The sequence below is a fragment of the Carcharhinus amblyrhynchos genome, chromosome 13 (assembly GCF_965287045.1).
Source record: "Carcharhinus amblyrhynchos chromosome 13, sCarAmb.v2.hapA, whole genome shotgun sequence".
NCBI classification, from domain to species: domain Eukaryota; kingdom Metazoa; phylum Chordata; class Chondrichthyes; order Carcharhiniformes; family Carcharhinidae; genus Carcharhinus; species Carcharhinus amblyrhynchos.
The window spans coordinates 71336560-71355491 of NC_137336.1; the positions used below are offsets into that span (position 1 = coordinate 71336560).

The 18932-nt window shown below is 49.8% G+C and overlaps 1 protein-coding gene across 1 annotated transcript in view; it reads left to right on the plus strand.

The window, feature by feature from the left end:
• copa (COPI coat complex subunit alpha) overlaps positions 1–18538 on the plus strand; it is a 41749-nt gene extending 23211 nt beyond the window's left edge. The window contains exons 21-35 of the mRNA XM_080201815.1: positions 2400–2589; positions 2838–2933; positions 3056–3144; positions 3234–3357; positions 4024–4113; positions 5028–5137; positions 5246–5323; positions 10487–10555; positions 10991–11127; positions 11700–11886; positions 12603–12713; positions 12845–13006; positions 16731–16843; positions 17609–17690; positions 18145–18538. Coding sequence (XP_080057941.1) covers positions 2400–2589; positions 2838–2933; positions 3056–3144; positions 3234–3357; positions 4024–4113; positions 5028–5137; positions 5246–5323; positions 10487–10555; positions 10991–11127; positions 11700–11886; positions 12603–12713; positions 12845–13006; positions 16731–16843; positions 17609–17690; positions 18145–18204 — 1698 coding nt within the window. The 3' untranslated portion in view covers positions 18205–18538. The remainder of the gene's footprint in view (positions 1–2399; positions 2590–2837; positions 2934–3055; positions 3145–3233; positions 3358–4023; positions 4114–5027; positions 5138–5245; positions 5324–10486; positions 10556–10990; positions 11128–11699; positions 11887–12602; positions 12714–12844; positions 13007–16730; positions 16844–17608; positions 17691–18144) is intronic.
• Positions 18539–18932: the final 394 nt, after the last annotated feature.

The window sequence follows — 18932 nt, forward strand, 5'->3', positions numbered from 1 at the left end:
CCTCGGAGAGCATGGTGTCAGCTGACTGCAGCAGGGCATTGGTTATCTGGCAGATTGGGCAGATAAATGAACAACAAGCCTTAGTGCAAAGGAAATGTGAAGTGAAGCATTTTGACAGAAGGGATGGGAGGAGGGGGGCAAAAATTACTTAATTGTGCAGTTAAGAGTGTGGGCAGGAAGAGAGAGCGGGGGTTGGATGTGCGAATGTTTCTGAAGGTGGCGGGACAGATTGAGCAATTAGCGGAGCAGATGGGATTGTTGTCCTTGTGAATAGCGGGATTGTACGTGAAGCAAGGAAGCGGTACAGTGGTTAGCACTGCTGCCTCATAACACCAGCGACCTGGGTTCGATTCCCTGCTTGGGTCACTGTCTGTGTGGAATTTTCATATTCTTCCCGTGTTTGCGTGAGTTTCCTCCGGGTGCTCCGGTTTCCTCCCACAGTCTGAAAGATGTGCTGGTTAGGTGTATTGACCTGAACAGGCACCGGAGTGTGGCGACAATAAGAATTTCACAGTAATTTCATTGAAGTGTTAATGTAAACCTTACTTGTATCTATTAAACTTTAAGCTCTGCTGAGCCTCAGGAAAGCATCCGGTCCTGGTCACCTTGCTTTTGGGAGGCTGATGGTGCTTTTCAAGAGAGGTATGGAGGGTGACTTGAACAGTTCAGAGGCAACAGTGGGGGTTGGAGTCAGGGGCTTTTAACTACAAGGTTTAGGGTTCGAGAAGCTGGGCTTGTTTTCCTTGGGGTAAAGGGGATTGAACGGGAGATTTGATCGAGATGTACCGGGTAATGTCACTGAACGTTAAATTCGGAGGCCCAGACAAATGCCCTGGGAGGCACAGATTCAAATCCCACTGATAAAATTTAAAATACAAGTCATAAAATGCAGAATATAAAATCAGTCTCAGTCATAGTGGCCATGAAACTATCATTTATTGTCGTAAAAACCCATCTGGTTCACTGATATAGAAGGAAATCTACCCTCTTGACCCAGTCTGGCCCACATGTGACTCCAGGCCCACACCACGATGTGATTGACTCTTAATCACTGTAGCCTGCAGCTCTGGACCAACTGCTGGAAAATGGGATTAAAGTGAACAGCTAGTTTCTTTTTTCTTTGTTTTTGGCTGGCGCAGACACGGACTGGGTGGCCTCTTCCTGCACCATCAGTTTCTCTGAGTCTAAGCCCTCTAAAATGAGTAAGAGTGAACACCAAATACTGATCCCAGAAGCAATGCTCGCAATTTAAAAAAAATTCATTTACAGGATGAGGCATCACTGGCTAGACAAATATTTATTACCCATTCCTAGTTCTCCCATGACAAGGTGGTGAGAGCTACTATCTTGAATCGTTGCAGTCCTTGAGGTGTAGGTACACACACAGTGCTGTTAAGGAGGGAGTTCCAGGATCTTGACCCAGCGACAGTGAAGGAACGGCCATGTATTTGCAAGTCAGAATGGTGAGTGGCTTGGAATGGAATCTCCAGGTGGTGGTATTCCCAGGTGTCTGCTGCCCTTGTCCATGTAAATGGTAGTGGATTTGGAAAGTGCTGCCTAAGGAGCCTTGGTGAGATCCTGCAGTGCAACTTGTAGATGGTACACAACTGCCGCTGTGTCAGTGGTAGAGGGAGTGAATGTTTGTAGAAGGGGTGCCAATCAAGCTGGGCTGCTTTGTCCCCCTGATGGTAAGTTTCTTGAGTGTTCTTAGAGCTGCACTCATCCAGGTAAGTGAATTCCATCACACTCCTGGCCTTCATAGATGGTGAATGCACTTTGTGGAGCCAGGAGGTGAGGTATAGGCTATTGGGTTCACCTGCTGTAGTAGTCACAGTATTTATGTGGTTGGTTCATTTGCTGGTGGAAGGTAATCCCCGGGTTGTTGATATTGGGGAATTCAGAAATGATAATATCATTGAATGTCAAGGGACAATGGTTAGATCCTCTCTTGTTGGAGATGGTCATTGCTTGGCAGTTGTGTGGTGTGAATGTGATGTGCCAGTTGTCAGCCCAGGCCTAGATGTTGTCCAGATCTTGCTGCATTTGCACATGGACTGTTTCAGTATCTGAGGAATCATGTCTGGTGGAAGGAAGGCCATCCTATGCAAAAATGAAGAAATAAGAATATGACTAGTTTGGATGGGAGGGGGAGGGGACAAGAGGAAAAGCTGATCGTGCCAGGGTGAGGGGAGGACATGGATTGAAAGTTTTGTGCACAGTGGTGGTGAAAGTGAGGACAGTGAGTGGTATAAAGAGACCTTACATCCTCACCTTTGGGTGAGGAATGGAAGAGGTGGTGAGGGTGACTGATTGGATTTCTCTACACCAAGCCAGCATGGGTCTGAGAGACTGAGTATGTATTGAGGAATTCTCTTAATGCCTTCCTCTTTCCTCCCCAGATCGCTCTGGAGGCAGCCAAGGCTCTGGACAATAAGAGCTGCTGGGAGAAGCTAGGGGAGCTGGCCCTCCTTCAGGGCAACCACCAGATCGTGGAAATGTGTTACCAACGCACCAAGAACTTTGATAAGCTCTCTTTCCTCTACCTCATCACCGGAAATCTGGAGAAACTCCGCAAGATGATGAAGATAGGTGAGGGAGAGGCACGGAGTAGGGTGTGGAGGATGAGTTGAGACACAATAGGAGGGAGGAGCGGTAGAGGATGTAAGGGAGCGGACAAGAGGAGGGGAGTATAGGTGAGAGGGAGCGGGCAAGAGGGAGAGGGAAATCAAGGGTGAGGGGTTGGAACAGAGTTTGGGTGTAAGAGTTGGAAATTATTGCGCAGCAAGTTGATCAGTCTCTGACTCTCTATTTCTCTTGGGCATTTGCTCACTCTCTAGCCGAGATTCGGAAGGATATGAGTGGACACTATCAGAATGCTCTCTACCTCGGTGATGTGCTGGAGAGAGTCCGAATACTGAAAAACTGTGGACAGAGTAAGCAATAAAATCGACAACCGTGTGTTCACAAATAACTGCATCGTGTGCAAGCATGTGTGCAACTGTCTGCAAACCTCTCTTGTGCCCTTAATTGGTTCCTCTCACCATGTTGTCCTCAGAATCCTTGGCCTACCTCACAGCAGCCACCCACGGCCTGGATGAGGAAGCAGAGGCCCTGAAGGCGACCTTCGACCCTGAAAAAGAGACGGTGAGTGAAGATCTCTCTTGCCTTGTTTCCTTGCTCACCCACTTCTGAATTTGACCATTGATCTTGTGCTCTCTACTCTTGCCCACCAGGTACCAGATATTGACCCTGATGCCAAGCTCCTACAGCCACCACCTCCCATCATGCCTCTGGATACAAATTGGCCTCTGCTGACTGTCACCAAGGGCTATTTTGAAGGGAGTATTGCACCGAAGGGTAAGTATGGAACGTGGGCGGGGAACTGAGGGTTAGTAGTGAGGATGTGCTGCACTGTCAAAGAGTCAGCGCTGAGAGAGCGCTGCGCAGTGGGAGGGTTGGCACCGAGGAAGCGCTGCACAGTGGGGAGGTTGGCATCGAAGGAGCGCTGCACAGTGGCGGGGGTCAGTGCCGAGGGAGCGCTGCGCAGTGGCGGGGTCGCCCCGAGAGAGAAGTGCACAGCAGGGAGGTTGGTGCCAAGGGGAGTGCTGTGTAATGGGGGGGATCAGCGCCAAAAGAGTGCTGCGCAGTTGTTGGGGGGGTGGTCGGTGCCAAGGAAGTGCTGCACAGTGGCGGGCGTCGGTGCCAAGGGTGCTGTTGCGGTAGACTGTGTCTCAGGATAAGGAAGTGGCCATTTTGAACTGAGGAGAGGAGAAATTCCCTCACTCAGAGTTGTGTCTTTGGAATCCTCTCCTTCCCTCATGAGCACTTTAGTCACTGGTCCGATTCAGGATGGGCTTCAAAAGATATTTGGGTATGGTGGGGATTCGGGGAATAGGAGTAAGGGGCAGAGAAATGGTGCAGAGGTTAGAGATCAGCCACAGGCTGGTCAAGTGTTCGAGGTGCTGGCTGGACATCTCTACCCTAGCGATTGACCCATGTTTCTTCTGGTCTTGTGCCATCTAGGTAAGGGCGGGCAGTTAGCCGTTGATCCAGCCATGGAGAACACTGGAGCAGATGGTTGGGGTGAGGATGCTGAGCTACTTTTGGATGAAGGTGAGAGAGCAACTAGGAATATCAGTTTCTCATGACCTGACAACGTCAGAAATCCATTCCCTCTTCTCTTTTCCCCCATCTCCCTGGTCACCTCTGTTTCATGTATTTCTCCATTTTCCCCCTTTTTTTGAAAGTTGCTATTGAACCTGCTTCCACCCCTCTTTCCGGCAACACCTTCCAGATCACAACTTCTGTAAAAACATTTCTCCTTAGGGAGGTGCTGCCTAAGGAACCTTGATGGGTTCCTGCAGTGCTTCTTGTAGAAGATACACACGGCCTCTACTGTGAAGGTGGGTGTGAATATTTGTGGACGGGGTGCCAATCAAGTGGGGCTGCTTTGTCCTAGATGGTGTCACCCTTCTTGAGTATTGTTGGAGCTGCACTCATCCAGGCAAGTAGGGAATCATAGAATCCTACAGTGCAGAAGGAGGCCATTTGGCCCATTGAGTTTACACTGCCCACAATTCTACCTAGACCCTATCCCCATAACTCCACATATCTATCCCACTAATCCGTCTAACCTATGCACTTGGAACACAAAGGGGCAATTTAGGATGACCAAATGTACCTAACCCGCTCAGCTTTGGATTGTGGGAGGAAACCTGCGCAGACATGGGGAGAATGTGCAAACTTCCACAAACAGTGACCCAATCTGGGAATTGAACTCAGGCCCCTGGCATTATGAGGCAGCAGTGTTGACCACTGTGCCACGATGCTGGGCGTATTTCATCAGTTCCTGGCGCGTGCCTTGAAAATGGCGGACAGGCTTTGGGGAGTATGGAAGTGAGTTATTCTCTGCAGAATTCCAGCCTCTGACCTGCTCTGCTAGCCACAGTATTTAAAAGGCTGGTGGTGTGGGTGATACTGCGTGGCAATGCCCAGTTTGTTGACATATGCTCTGTCCTCATCTCCAGATGGATTCACCGACGCAGCAGAAGGGTTTGGCGAGGATGGGACAGGGCGTGGAAGTGAGGAAGGAGGTGGCTGGGATGTGGAAGAGGAACTGGAACTGCCTCCTGAGCTGGTATGGGCTTTGGCGTTAGATTTAATGGACCCACTTTCTCAACACATTCCTTGCTGTCATTGCTGAACCTTTTGTTTTTGACTGCCCTTTGACTTGTATCATCAACAGGAGATTGGCGGCGGGATCTCAGGGGGAGCCGAAGAAGGGTTCTTTGTTTCTCCATCCAAAGGGAACAGCCCTGCTCAGGTAGGCCCAAGGGATACGGGGGTCGGTGATCAAGAAATAGTGTTGGGTTAAAGCTCAGAAATTGGGGAAAGAGGGGCGCTGAGTTGTCCACTGTGGGGTTTGGAGGGCAAGTGGATGTATGTGTGTGTTGGGGGCGGGGGGCGTTGGGGGTTGTGAGGGTTGCGCTTCAGTGGGCAAGTTTGTCAAGCCATCCCCATGGGCTGGGAGCATGCACAATGTGGCCGCTGATCCCACAACTATGACTTGATCCAGCAGGCATGTTTCTGGCACAGTGGCGCCGTTTGCCTGATCTCTGGCCCCCATATCTCATGGCCTGGGAACAGGATACCCACCTCTGGTCATGACCCACGATGAAACTGTCTGACTGGTGAAGCCTTCCATTGTTTGCTGGAGCAGACGAGTGAAGGAGCAGAGAGAGAGATAAGAATTTACCTGTTAAAAACCTGTTTAAATAAGTTTAAAGCACTTTGTTCCTTGTAGAACTGTTTAAATCATTTAAAAGCATTTTTGCGGGCTTTTTGTATTTACCGCTTTAAGAATTCTGAGGGAGTGGTTAGAAGGGAGTTGTGGGCCAGCAGGCTTTAAATCAGCGCCAGGTTTAAAAGGAGGCCTGGTATAGACAGCGGGCAGCGGAGTGAGGGGGAAGCAGAGTGATCTATTAGGGCTTAATATCAAAAGGGCTTGAGAGAAAAAGGGCCAGGTGAGTTCTTGTGGAAATTTTCAATACTACTACAGTGAATAATGGAGGGGCATGTGATGTGTGGTTTCTGTATGATGTGAGAACTGGTGGACCCCAGGGTCCTTCCCGGTGACCATGTCTGCAGTAAGTGCAGGTTGCTGGAGGAGCTCCAGCTCAAGGTAGATGAGCTGGCCTCTGAGCTACAGACACTGAGGCTCATCCGGGGGAGAGAGGGTGCCATTGTCAATGGGGTGCAAGTGACATCCACCACCGCCCGCCCGCCCGCCCGCCCGCCCGCCCCCCCCCCCCCCCCCCCCCAGACTGGCTAACTCTAAGGGTCAGGAACAAGAGGGGGCTGCTGAGAGGAGGAAGGGGGGTGGGGAGAGGAGAGAGGGTGGGGAGCGGAGGCCTCAGCCTCTCAATCTGCATAACAGGTTTGAGGTTCTTGCTTCCAGTCTGGATGAGGACGAGGGAGGTGAGGTCGGTGAGCAAACTGCACACGGTACAGTGATGCAGCAGGACATAGCAAAGAGAAGGTGAGAAGGAACGTAGTAGTGATTGGGGATAGTGGGGTGAAGGGTATTGACACTGTCCTTTGTCACAATGACAAAGTGCACAGAAGGGTGTGTTGTCTGCCTGGTGCTCGGGTCCAGGATGTCGCATCTGGGCTGCAGAGGAACCTGGAGTGGGAGGGTGAGAATCCGGTCGTTGTGGTACATGTGGGTGCCAACGACGTAGGCAAAATGCGAACTGAGGATCTGGGGAGGGAGTATGAAAAGCTGGGAAAGGAATTAAAAAGTAGAACCGACAAGGTGGTCATCTCTGGGCTACTGCCTGAACCGAGTGCAGACGGGCGTAGGGTTGATAGGATTAAGGTAGTGGATGGGTGGCTCAGGGATTGGTGTGGGAGGAATGGGTTTGAATTTATGGGGCATTGGCACCAGTATTGGGGTAGGTGGGACCTGTTCGGGCGGGATGGGGTTGGTCTGAACCGTGCTGGGATCAGAGTGCTGGCGAATCGAGTAAAGAGGACTATAGACAGGGCTTTAAACTAATTGCGGGGGGGAGGGTGCGAGGGTAGGTGACATTACGGGGTCTAAAGTTAAGGAGAGGGTACAGGTAAGGGAAGAGGCCGAGGATGTCCCAATAATACAGGGAGTGGAGCCGTGAGTATGGTTGGTGGCATTACGGCAAATAGGGTCCAGGTGAAGGCTGGGATGAAAGCACTTTATCTGAATGCACGAAGCATTCGGAATAAAGTGGATGAGCTGGTGGCGCAGATCAGCACAAATGGATATGATCTGGTGGCCATTACAGAGACGTGGCTGCAAGGTGACAGGGACTGGGAGCTGAATGTCCAGGGGTATCAAGTGTTTAGGAAGGATAAGCGGGAGGAAAAAGGGGGGGGGGCGTAGCTCTGCTGATTAAGGATAGCATCAGGGTGGTAGCAAGGGATGATATTGGAGCCAAGGAGCAGAAAGTGGAATCGTTGTGGGTCGAGATTAGGAACAGCAAAGGGAGGAAGACGCTGTTGGGTGTTGTCTATAGGCCCCCATATAATGATCTGGAGGTGGGGCGGGCTGTTAACGCGCAAATAAGTGCGGCGTGCAGGAATGGGATGGCCGTAGTTATGGGGGATTTCAATCTACATATAGATTGGTCGACCCATGTTGGACGCGGTGGGCTCGAGGAGGAGTTCTTGGAATGCTGCCGGGATAGTTTCCTGGAACAGTGTGTGTTGGAGCCGACGAGGGAGCGAGCTATCTTGGATCTGGTGTTATGTAATGAGGCGGGTAGAATTAGGGACCTTGCGGTGAAGGATCCTCTTGGGGAGAGTGATCATTGTATGGTGGAGTTTCTGGTGCAGATGGAGGAGGAGAAAGTGGGTTCCCGGACACGCGTCCTTTGTTTGAACAGAGGGGAGTACGGTAGGATGAGAGAAGAATTGGCGAATGTGGACTGGGGGAGCGCGTTGGAAGGAAGGTCTGCTGAGGAGCAGTGGAGGATCTTTAAGGAGATCTTTCTTGGTGCTCAGCAGAAATTTATTCCGATGGTCAAAAAGGACAGTAGGAGGAGAGGTAATAAGCCGTGGATAACGAAGGAGGTGAAGGAAAGTGTTAACTTAAAAGCAGAGGCGTTTAGAGTAGCTAAGAGTAGTGGGCGAGAAGAGGATTGGGAGAGGTTTAAATGTCAACAAAGATTGACAAAGAAGTTGATAAAGGAGGGTAGGAGAAACTATGAAGCTGGGCTAGCGCTTAATATAAAAAAGGATAGCAAGAGTTTTTATAAATATATAGAAAGGAAGAGGCTGGCTAGGGTGAACGTTGGTCCCTTAGAGGATGAGAAGGGGGACTTAGTGGTAGGGGATGGGGATATGGCTGAGGTCTTGAATAACTTTTTTGTTTCTGTCTTCAGAGGAGGACATGAATAATTTGCCGGGTGTTAGAGATGGAAAGGTGGTAGGACTGGAGGGTCTCAATGACATTACTGTTACTAGAGAGGCGGTGCTCGACAGACTGGAGGGGCTGATTGTGGACAAGTCGCCAGGACCGGATGGAATGCATCCAAGGGTTCTGAAAGAAATGGCGGAGGTGATAGTGGATGCCTTGGTGGTTATTTTCCAGACGTCGCTGGATTCCGGGGAAGTGCCGGAAGATTGGAAAATGGCTAATGTTACGCCGTTGTTTAAGAAGGGTGCCAGGCAAAAGGCAGGGAATTATAGGCCGGTTAGTTTAACGTCTGTTGTAGGTAAAATGTTAGAATCCGTCATCAAGGAGGAAATAGCGAGGCATCTTGAGAGGAATTGCTTGATAGAGCAGACGCAGCACGGTTTCGTTAAAGGGAAGTCGTGTCTGACAAATTTACTGGAGTTCTACGAGGATGTGTCTAGGGCGGTGGATAGAGGAGAGCCGGTGGATGTGGTCTTTCTTAATTTTCGGAAGGCGTTTGACAAGGTACCTCACGAGGTTATTGCAGAAGGTCAGGGGACATGGAGTTGGGGGTAGGGTGCTAGCGTGGATAGAGGATTGGTTGTCAAATAGGAGGCAGAGAGTGGGGGTCAGTGGGTGCTATTCGGATTGGCGGATGGTGACTAGTGGAGTGCCCCAGGGGTCTGGGGCACCACTTCAACGGGCAGAGAATTCCAGAGATTCACCACCCTTTGAGTGAAGAAGTTCCTCCTCAACTCCGTTCTAAACCACTCCCCCCCCTTTATCTTGAGGCTGTGCCCCCTAGTCCTACTATCCTTTCTGAGCGGGAAGAGTCTCTCCACCTCTATCCTATCCATCCCATTCATCAGGGGTCGGTGCTGGGGCCTCAGCTATTTACCATTTATATAGATGATCTGGAGGAGGGAACCAAATGTAGGGTGTTGAAATTTGCTGATGACACCAAGATTGGTGGAACGGCAAATTGTGCGGAGGGTGTGGAGAGTCTGCAGAAGGATCTGGATAGGCTGGGCGAATGGGCCAGGAAATGGCAAATGGAATTTAATGTTGGCAAGTGTGAGGTGGTCCACTTTGGTAGGAATAATGGTAGGAAGGATTATTACTTACGTGGCCAAAAACTGCAGCAGGCGACGGTGCAGAGGGACCTCGGGGTCCTTGTGCATGAGTCACAAAAACCCAGCTTGCAGGTGCAGCAGGTGGTCAGGAAGGCGAATGGGATGCTGGCCTTCATAGCGAGGGGGATTGAATATAAAAGTAGGGAGGTCTTGCTGCGGCTGTATAGGGCATTGGTGAGGCCGCAGCTGGAGTACTGTGTGCAGTTTTGGGCGCCGTATTTACACAAGGATATTTTGGCCTTGGAGGGAGTGCAGAGGCGGTTTACTAGGCTGATGCCAGAGTTGAGGGGGTTGAACTATGAGGAGAGGCTGAATAAATTAGGCTTGTACTCGTTAGAGTTTAGAAGAATGAGGGGAGATCTCATTGAGACGTATAAGATGATGAATGGGATGGATAGGATAGAGGTGGAGAGACTCTTCCCGCTCAGAAAGGATAGTAGGACTAGGGGGCACAGCCTCAAGATAAAGGCGGGGGGGAGTGGTTTAGAACGGAGTTGAGGAGGAACTTCTTCACTCAAAGGGTGGTGAATCTCTGGAATTCTCTGCCCGTTGAAGTGGTGGAGGCTACCTCGCTAAATATTTTTAAGACGCGGGTTGATGGGTTTTTGATAAGAGAGGGGATTAAGGGTTATGGGGAGAGGGCAGGAATGTGGAACTGAGCCACGACAGATCAGCCATGATCTTATTGAATGGCGGGGCAGGCTCGAAGGGCTAGATGGCCTACTCCTGCTCCTATTTCTTATGTTCTTATGAACTCTCTAATTCGAGATGGCCAAGCTAGTGGTTTTCAGCATTTCTGAAGATTGGTGTTTTTACCCAAATGCTGAGCTGTGCAGTGATTGGAGTCAGGGACTGATCTAACAAAATAACATGAATAAAAAATTGGCTTTTCTCTCCTCCCCCCTCTCTCTCTCTATCTCAGGTATGGTGCAATAATTCTCAACTGCCCGTTGATCACCTTGTGGCTGGATCCTTCGAGACTGCTGCCCGAGTGAGTACTGTGTGGGGGCAGGGGCAATATCATAGATTAATCACACAATCTCTTCAGTGCAGGAGGGAGCTGTTCAGCCCATCGAGTCTGTTCTGACAACAATCCGACCCAGAACCTAACCCTGTATCTCTGCATATTTACCCTGCTAATCCCCTTGACGTGAAGGGGCAATTCAGCATGGCCAATCTACCTAACCCCCATCTCTTTGGAGTGAGAGGGGAAATCTGAGCACCCAGAGGAAATCCACGCAGACACGGGGAGAACGTGCAAAATCCACACAGACTGTTAGCTGAGGCCAGAATTGAATCTGGGACTCTGGCACTGTGAGGTAGCAGTGCTAACCACTGCCACATGCTGGCCCATTATCTGAACAATATCTGTTGTGACTAATCAAGACATTTTCCTTAAAATGCTTTCTTGCACTGTTCTCTCTAGCTGCTTCATGACCAGGTCGGAGTGGTGAACTTTGCGCCCTACAAGAGCCTCTTCCTTCAGGCCTTTGCCCGTGGCCGCTCAGTGTACCAAGCCCTGCCCTGTCTCCCTGCCATGTATGGTTACCCCCAACGCAACTGGTGAGTACAGGCTCAGACAGGCCGAGCGTTATGGGAAAGGGAAGGAGTTGCGAAAACAAGGCCTTAGCTGCCAGCCTGCGCTTTTGTGCCATTTGCTGGAGTCAAAAGTGGTGAAAATGGCTACACAACCTGTATCTACCTTAATTATTGCCAACAATGACTGGCCACATTACCGACTGCTGTGCTTATTGACATTGCCATTTGGGATGTGCAAAATGGCCACTGCTCTGCTACCATCAGAGATTTGAGACTAGGCCAATTGTCGATCAGTAAAGGTAAACAGAACAGCACCCCCACCACCCAGGCCAGTTGACTTTAGTCACACACCAGATAACTGCCAAACAGGCATCACAAGTCAGTGTGCCCAAAGTAGTCACCTTGCCCAATTGCCATCGCTCAACTGGCTAAGTTAGAGCCGAGGCCTGCATGCTTTGCCCATCACTGTAGTCAAAATGATTGCTGGGTCTCCTTTCGTGGCCAATCCAGGTACACAAAATGGCCACTGCTCTTGTCAAAACTGGGATCCTTATTGGCTGTGTAGTTCCTCATGGAGTTTCTCTATTTTTTTTCAGGAAGGAGTCAGGTTTAAAGAGCGGTGTTCCTGCTGTGGGCCTCAAGCTCAGTGATCTGATCCAGCGCCTACAACACTGCTACCAACTTACCACGGCTGGCAAGTTTGAGGAGGCAGTGGAACGTTTCCGCCTCATCCTCCTCAGCATTCCCCTCCTGGTGGTGGACAACAAGCAGGAAATTGCTGAGGTGAGGGATCAGGCGTCAAATGAGAAAACAACAAGTGAGGCCTCGCCCTCCAACTCCCCTCTTTCTGCCTCTCAGCTCCCCCCTCCGCCAGCCGCCCCCTCTGCCCCTCCATCGGTTGCACATAATTTCTAATCTGTTAGTGAAATTGAGTTGCCAAGCCCAGGAGTTTGTGCCAGTTTTTACAAAACTCTAATTAAACATCAGCTGGAATCCAGGCCCAGCACTTTAGGAAGGAAGGAGCAGTGGTAGATTTACCATCGAGGTTCTGGGAAGATGGGCTTCAATGGCATTTTTTGCCTTGGAACAGAGAAGGATAAGAGGTGGGGAGTGAGGAGCAATTTATTCGAGCTGTTCAAAATCTGGAAGTGTTTGGATGGGATAAATGAGGACGAAGTGTTTCCCATGACAGGAGGGTAGATAATCAGAGAAACAAAGATTCAAGAGAATCAATAAAGGAATGAGAGAGGAGCGATGAGGTAAAACAACAAGTTGGTGCTGGCTGAAAGGGTGGGAAAGCAGATGCATTCGGGAATTTAGAGAGTGATGGGCAGCGGGGAATACGTGTATGGGACTCTCAGCAAAGAGGAGCAGAAAAAGTGGAGGTGGCGGGAGAGGGTTGGGGCAGGGGTGCACAGCTCAGTCATCTCCAATGTTACACTGTTCTCACTGCTTTGCTTCTCCCTCTATCTGTCCCATCATCTTTTCTCTCTGGACAGGCTCAGCAGCTCATTACTATCTGCCGTGAGTATATCCTGGGCCTCAGCATGGAGATTGAGAGGAAAAAACTCCCCAAAGACACCCTGGAGCAGCAGAAACGCATCTGTGAGGTATGCCTTGTGTGAGGGTGTGGGTGGGGGGGTGATGTCCGTGATCAGCCGCGTGAGGGAGGAATGGGGGAATCAGTGCCTTTTCTCGTGGTCTGATCGTTCTGTCCCTGCCTGTCCTTCCACTTCTCCAGATGGCGGCCTACTTCACCCACTGCAGCCTGCAGCCAGTCCACATGATCCTGGTCCTCAGGACTGCCGTTAATCTCTTCTTCAAGCTCAAGAACTTTAAGACAGCGGCTGCCTTCGCTGGGAGATTGCTGGAGCTGGGGCCCAAGCCTGACGTGGGGCAACAGGTAATGGCATTGGCTGGGGAGGGGGTTGGGATGGCGCTTCAGATGACAAAAGCTCCTCATTGCATCTGCTGGGTGTTACAGAGCTCCTAACAATACTTTGTAACCCACAGAGTCATCCCAGTGCTCATGATCAAGCCACACCTTTTATTTAAGGGTACAGAAGATTCAAGTACAGGAGCAGAATCATAGAACCCTACAGTGCAGAAAGAGGCCTTTCGGCCCATTGAGTCTGCACTGAACGCAATCCCACCCAGGTCCTACCCCCATATCCCTACATATTATACCCACTAATCCCTCTAACCTACACATCCCTGGACACTAAGGAGCAATTTCTTAGCATGGCCAATCAACCTAACCCGCACATCGTTGGATTGTGGGAGGAAACCGGAGTACCCGGAGGAAACCCACACAGACATGAGGAGAGTGTGCAAACTCCACACAGACAGTGACCCGAGCCGGGAATCGAACCCAGGACTCTGGAGCTGTGAAACAGCAGTACTAACCACTGCTACCGTGCCACCCGATGGATGTCTTACTGTGATTATGATGTGGAAGTGCCAGCATTGGACTGGGGTAAACACAGAAGTTGTGCAACACCAGGTTAAAGTCCAACAGGTTTATTTGATAGCAAACGCCACTAGCTTTCGGAGCGCTTGCTGCTCATTCGTCAGGTGAATGGCGAGATCTGATTGCAAACAGGGCATATAAAGGCACAAACTCAATTCACAGAATAATGATTGAAATGAGTCTTAAAAGTGCAGACAATGTAAGTGGAGAGAGCATTAAGCACAAGTTAAAGAGATGTGTATTGTCTCCAGACAGGACAGTTAGTGAGATTTTGCAAGTCCAGGCAAGTCATGGAGGCTACAGATTGTGTGACATGAACCCAAGATCCCAGTTGAGGCCATCCTCATGTGTGCAGAACTTGGTTATCAGTCTCTGCTCAGCGACTCTGCGCTGTCAAGTGTTGTGAAAGCCGCCTTGGAGAATGCTTACCCGAAGATCAGAGGCCGAATGTCCGTGACCGCTGAAGTGTTCCCCAACAAGAAGAGAACAGCCTTGCCTGGTGATTGTCGAGCCGTGTTCATTCATCCGTTGTCATAGCATCTGCATGGTCTCTCCAACGTACTATGCCTCGGGACATCCTTTCCTGCAGCGTATCAGGTAGACAACATTCGAATCATCAATCGACGGTTCCGACGCGCCACAGCAAAAAACCGCGCCGACCTCCTCAGAAGACAAACACGGGACATGGCGGACAGAGTACCCTTCGTCATCCAGTACTTCACCAGAGTAGAGAAACTACAACATCTCCTTCGGAGCCTTCAACATGTCATTGATGAAGACAAACATCTTGCCAAGGCCATCCCCACACCCCAGCTTCTTGCCTTTGAACAACCGCACAACCTCAAACAGATCATTGTCCGCAGCAAACTACCCAGCCTTCAGGAGAACAACTTGGTTATCAGTCTCTGCTCAGCGACTCTGCGCTGTCAAGTGTTGTGAAAGCCGCCACATAACCCTGCCACAGCAACCACTGCAAGACATGCCGGATCATTGACACGGATGCCATCATCTCATGTGAGAACACCAGCAGGGTAAGATGGGGATGATCTCATTATGTGCCCTTGCCTACGCAAAACCCATTATGGCCCCATCGCAAGAGTTAGCATCCATAACTGGATTTTTCCTACGACAAAGGGCCCAGAAGTTTGTGGTCACTACCCCTGGGTTGGACCTAGAGGCTGTACAGGTGGGCTTTCATTTGAGACAGTGTGATGGGACTTTAGTACCTCATTGATAGTGTACAGTACATACTCTTGCAACTTGGCCAATGTTGTCTACCTGGTACACTGCAGGAAAAGATGTCCCGAGGCATGGTACGTTGGGGAGACCATGCAGACGCTATGACAATGGATGAATGAACACCACTCGACAATCACCAGGCAAGACTGCTCTCTCCCTGTTGGGGAACGTTTCGGCGATCATGGGCATTTGGCTTCTGATCTTCAGGTAAGCATTCTCCAAGGTGGCCTTCATGACACACGAGAGCAAAGACTGATAGCCAAGTTATGCACACGTGTGGACGGCCTCAACCGGGATCTTGAGTTCATGTCACAATATCTGTAACCCCCATGATTTGCCTGGACTTGCAAAATCTTAATAACTATCCTGCCTGGAGACAATACACATCTCTTTAACTTGTGCTTAATGCCCTCTCCACTTACCTTGTCTATACCTTTAAGACTTGATTAACTGTGAAGACTTGCATTTCAATCATTATTCTGTAAATTGAGTTTGTGCCTTTACATGCTCTGTTTGTGGAAAGATCTCCCACTCACCTGACTAAGGAGCAGCAAGTGTTCTGAAAGCTAGTGGCGTTTGCTACCAAATAAACCTGTTGGACTTTAACCTGGTGTTGTAAGCCTACTTACTGTGATTATACCAGACCTTTGTGAGGCTATATTTGGAATATCTGTGTGGAACTTTGGTCTCTGTATCTGAGGAAGGACATTCTTGCTATAGAGGGACCACAGAAGGTTTACCAGACTGATTCCTGGGATGGCGGGACTGATGTGTGAGGAGAGATTGCATTGGTTAAGATTGTATTCGCTGAAGGTTAGAAGAATGAGGGGGGAAATCTCAGAAACCTATAAAATTATAACAGGACTAGGCAGTGTAGATGCAAGAAGGATGTTCCCGAGACTGTGGCTGTCTAGAACCAGGAGCCACAGTTTGAGGAAATGGCTTAATCCATTTAGGACTGAGATGAGGTGAAATTTCTTCACCCAGAGAGTGGTGAGCGGGTGGAATCACTACCACAGAAAATAGTTGAACCAAAACATTGTATATTTTCAAGAAAAAGTTGAATATAGCTCTTGGGGCGAAGGGGATTGATTGGTATGGGTGGGAAAAGGCGGGATCAGGCGATTGAGTTGGATGATCAGCCATGATTATAATGAATGGCGGAGTTGGCATGAACAACACAGCACAGGAAACAGGCCCTTCGGCTGAATGGCCTGCTCCTGCTCCTATTTTCTATGTTTCTGTGACTGCCTTTATATTCCAGATTTTATGAATTGAATTTCAATTCCAGCTGCCGTTGTGGAACCTGTGTCCTCCTGCAGCCTTAATCTGGATTCTGGATTACAGGTCCAGTGACATCACCTGTCATTGCACCAGCATCCCCCTCCACCCCTGCCCAACGACGACATGGTTCTGCATAGGGAACGGAAAGGGGACTGGCCTCATCCTGCACTGTGATTCTGAGATTGAGGAGATTGGGCCTGCTTTTTCTGGAGCTTAGAGTGAGGGTCGATCACACTGAAAGGTGTAAAATTCTGAGGGTTAGACAGGGTGGATGTTGAGAAGCTACTTCCCCTCCCCTGACCCTGACTGAGAAATCTAGAAAGGAGGGTTGGGGGTGGCCACAGCCTCCGGATAAAGGGGGATGGCCATTTTGCACTGAAATGAGGAGATATTTCTTTCCTCGGAGGGTTTATGAATCTTTGGGATTCTCTACCTCAAGGTAGGTGGGATGCTTGGTAGTAATGTGCGCTCAGGGCAACAGAATGATCTGTTGATGTATTGATGTGTGCACACTGTGTGCATGCTTGTGCACGGATATCCCAGCCCGCCCCCTTAATTACTCCCATTTGTGCGCAGAAGCAGTTGTGTACGTCTATACACACCACGTTGACAACAGTCACTGTTCTTCCCTCAGACTCGCAAAATCCTGGCGGCCTGTGAGAAGACTCCAAGCGACGCCCACCATCTAAACTATGACATGCATAATCCATTCGACATCTGTGCAGCTTCATATAAACCTATTTACAGGTAGGAAACAGCATTTGCTACGTCAAACAAGGGATTGGGTGATGAATTAGTACCTCCACTTCACCTCTTCAATTATCATAACACAAGGATCTGTCCTGAGGGAGTGCTGCCCTGTCAGAGGGTCAGTACTGAGGGAGCGCTGCACTGTCAGAGGGTCAGCGCTGGGGGAGCACTGCACTGTCAGAGGGTCAGCGCTGAGGGAGCTCTGCACTGTCAAAGGGTTAGTGCTGAGGGAGCGCTGCGCTGTCAGTGGGTCAGTGCTGAGGGAGCGCTGCGCTGTCAGTGGGTCAGTGCTGAGGGAGCGCTGCGCTGTCAGTGGGTCAGTACTGAGGGAGCGCTGCGCTGTCAGTGGGTCAGTACTGAGGGAGCGCTGCGCTGTCAGTGGGTCAGTACTGAGGGAGCGCTGCGCTGTCAGTGGGTCAGTACTGAGGGAGCGCTGCGCTGTCAGTGGGTCAGTACTGAGGGAGCGCTGCGCTGTCAGTGGGTCAGTACTGAGGGAGCGCTGCGCTGTCAGTGGGTCAGTACTGAGGGAGCGCTGCGCTGTCAGTGGGTCAGTACTGAGGGAGCGCTGCGCTGTCAGTGGGTCAGTACTGAGGGAGCGCTGCGCTGTCAGTGGGTCAGTACTGAGGGAGCGCTGCGCTGTCAGTGGGTCAGTACTGAGGGAGCGCTGGCATGGCATCAAATGCTGATTGGCTATGGAAATATGTTTGTTTTTAATTGGACTAATTCTCAATTTCATTACTTTTCAATTAACTTCATCTATAGAGGAAAACCTGTTGAAAAATGTCCATTAAGTGGAGCCTGCTACTGTCCAGAGTTCAAGGGTCAAATCTGCCGTGTAACAACAGTAAGTAATGTTCTCACTTCGTCCATAGTAGGATTGAGAGACAACAGTGTGCACATATCTCCCTGAGAGAGGGACTGAGACGAAGATATGTACGCATATCACCAGGAAAAAAGGACTGAGACACCAGTCAGTGTACAGATATATCCCTGAGAGAGGGACTGAGAGACACAAGCTATGTCAGGATAAGTCCCCCAAGAGAGAGTAACTGAGAGACACCGGTCAAAGAGATATGTCTCTGAGAGAGAGGGACTGAGAGACACCAGTCATTGTAGAGATATCTCCCTAAGAGACTGAGACACACCAGTTGGTGTACAGATATCTCATTGAGAGGGAGGGACTGAGATACAGCGGTCAGTGTATAGATATCTCCCTGACAGAGAGGTACTATGAGAAAGTCTTATAGCTGCTCCTTGCTTCTGTTTTTGATTAAATGTTTACCATTCTCTGTTTCCAGGTAACTGAGATTGGGAAGGATGCCATTGGCCTCCGCATCAGCGCCTTGCAGTTCCGCTGAAGCTCCTTCGGGCACTTTGTCCTTGTCCTGTGTCCTCATTGTAGGAGGCTCAAAGATTCTGTTGTGTTAGAAGCTCATTGTTTCTCCCTCCTGCAGTGAACAAATTACAAGTTAATATCTGTGACTCCTAATTCTGCTGCTTCGCAGTCTGACTCTGATATTTTGTTCCTTCCTTCTGCTTCCCCTCGTCCTCTGTTCCCTGCCCTCACTTGGTAACACTTAAAATGGTTTATCTATTGTAATGGCGGCTTGTACTCATTCCACACTCTTCTCTTCCCATTCCTGCTTATCACTTCAAATGCAGCTCTCAATAAAATTAATCTGTTGTGCTCTTTGTTTGACTCCTGCTGTCTGTCTATTTACAAGGATTGAGGGGAGAGGGGCTGAAGTTGCGGTACTTCACAACACAGCAGAATCAAGGCTGACATTCTTCCCACTGCACAGTACTTGGAGCTGTGCACTGGGTCAGTACTGAGGGGGCGCTGCACTGTCGGAGGGTCAATACTGAGGGAGTGCTGCAATGTCAAGAGAGTAATTACTAAGGGAGCGCTGCACTACTTGAGGATCAGTACTGAGAGAGTGCAATACTGTCAGAGGCGCAGTACTGAGGGAGTTCTGATCTTACGGGGAATCACTGTTGTAAGATTGAGTTTGGGAATCACAGACATTCAGATCGGCAGTCATGTATTGATCATAATTTTAAGGTTTTTTATTAAGCTATAGTGTGA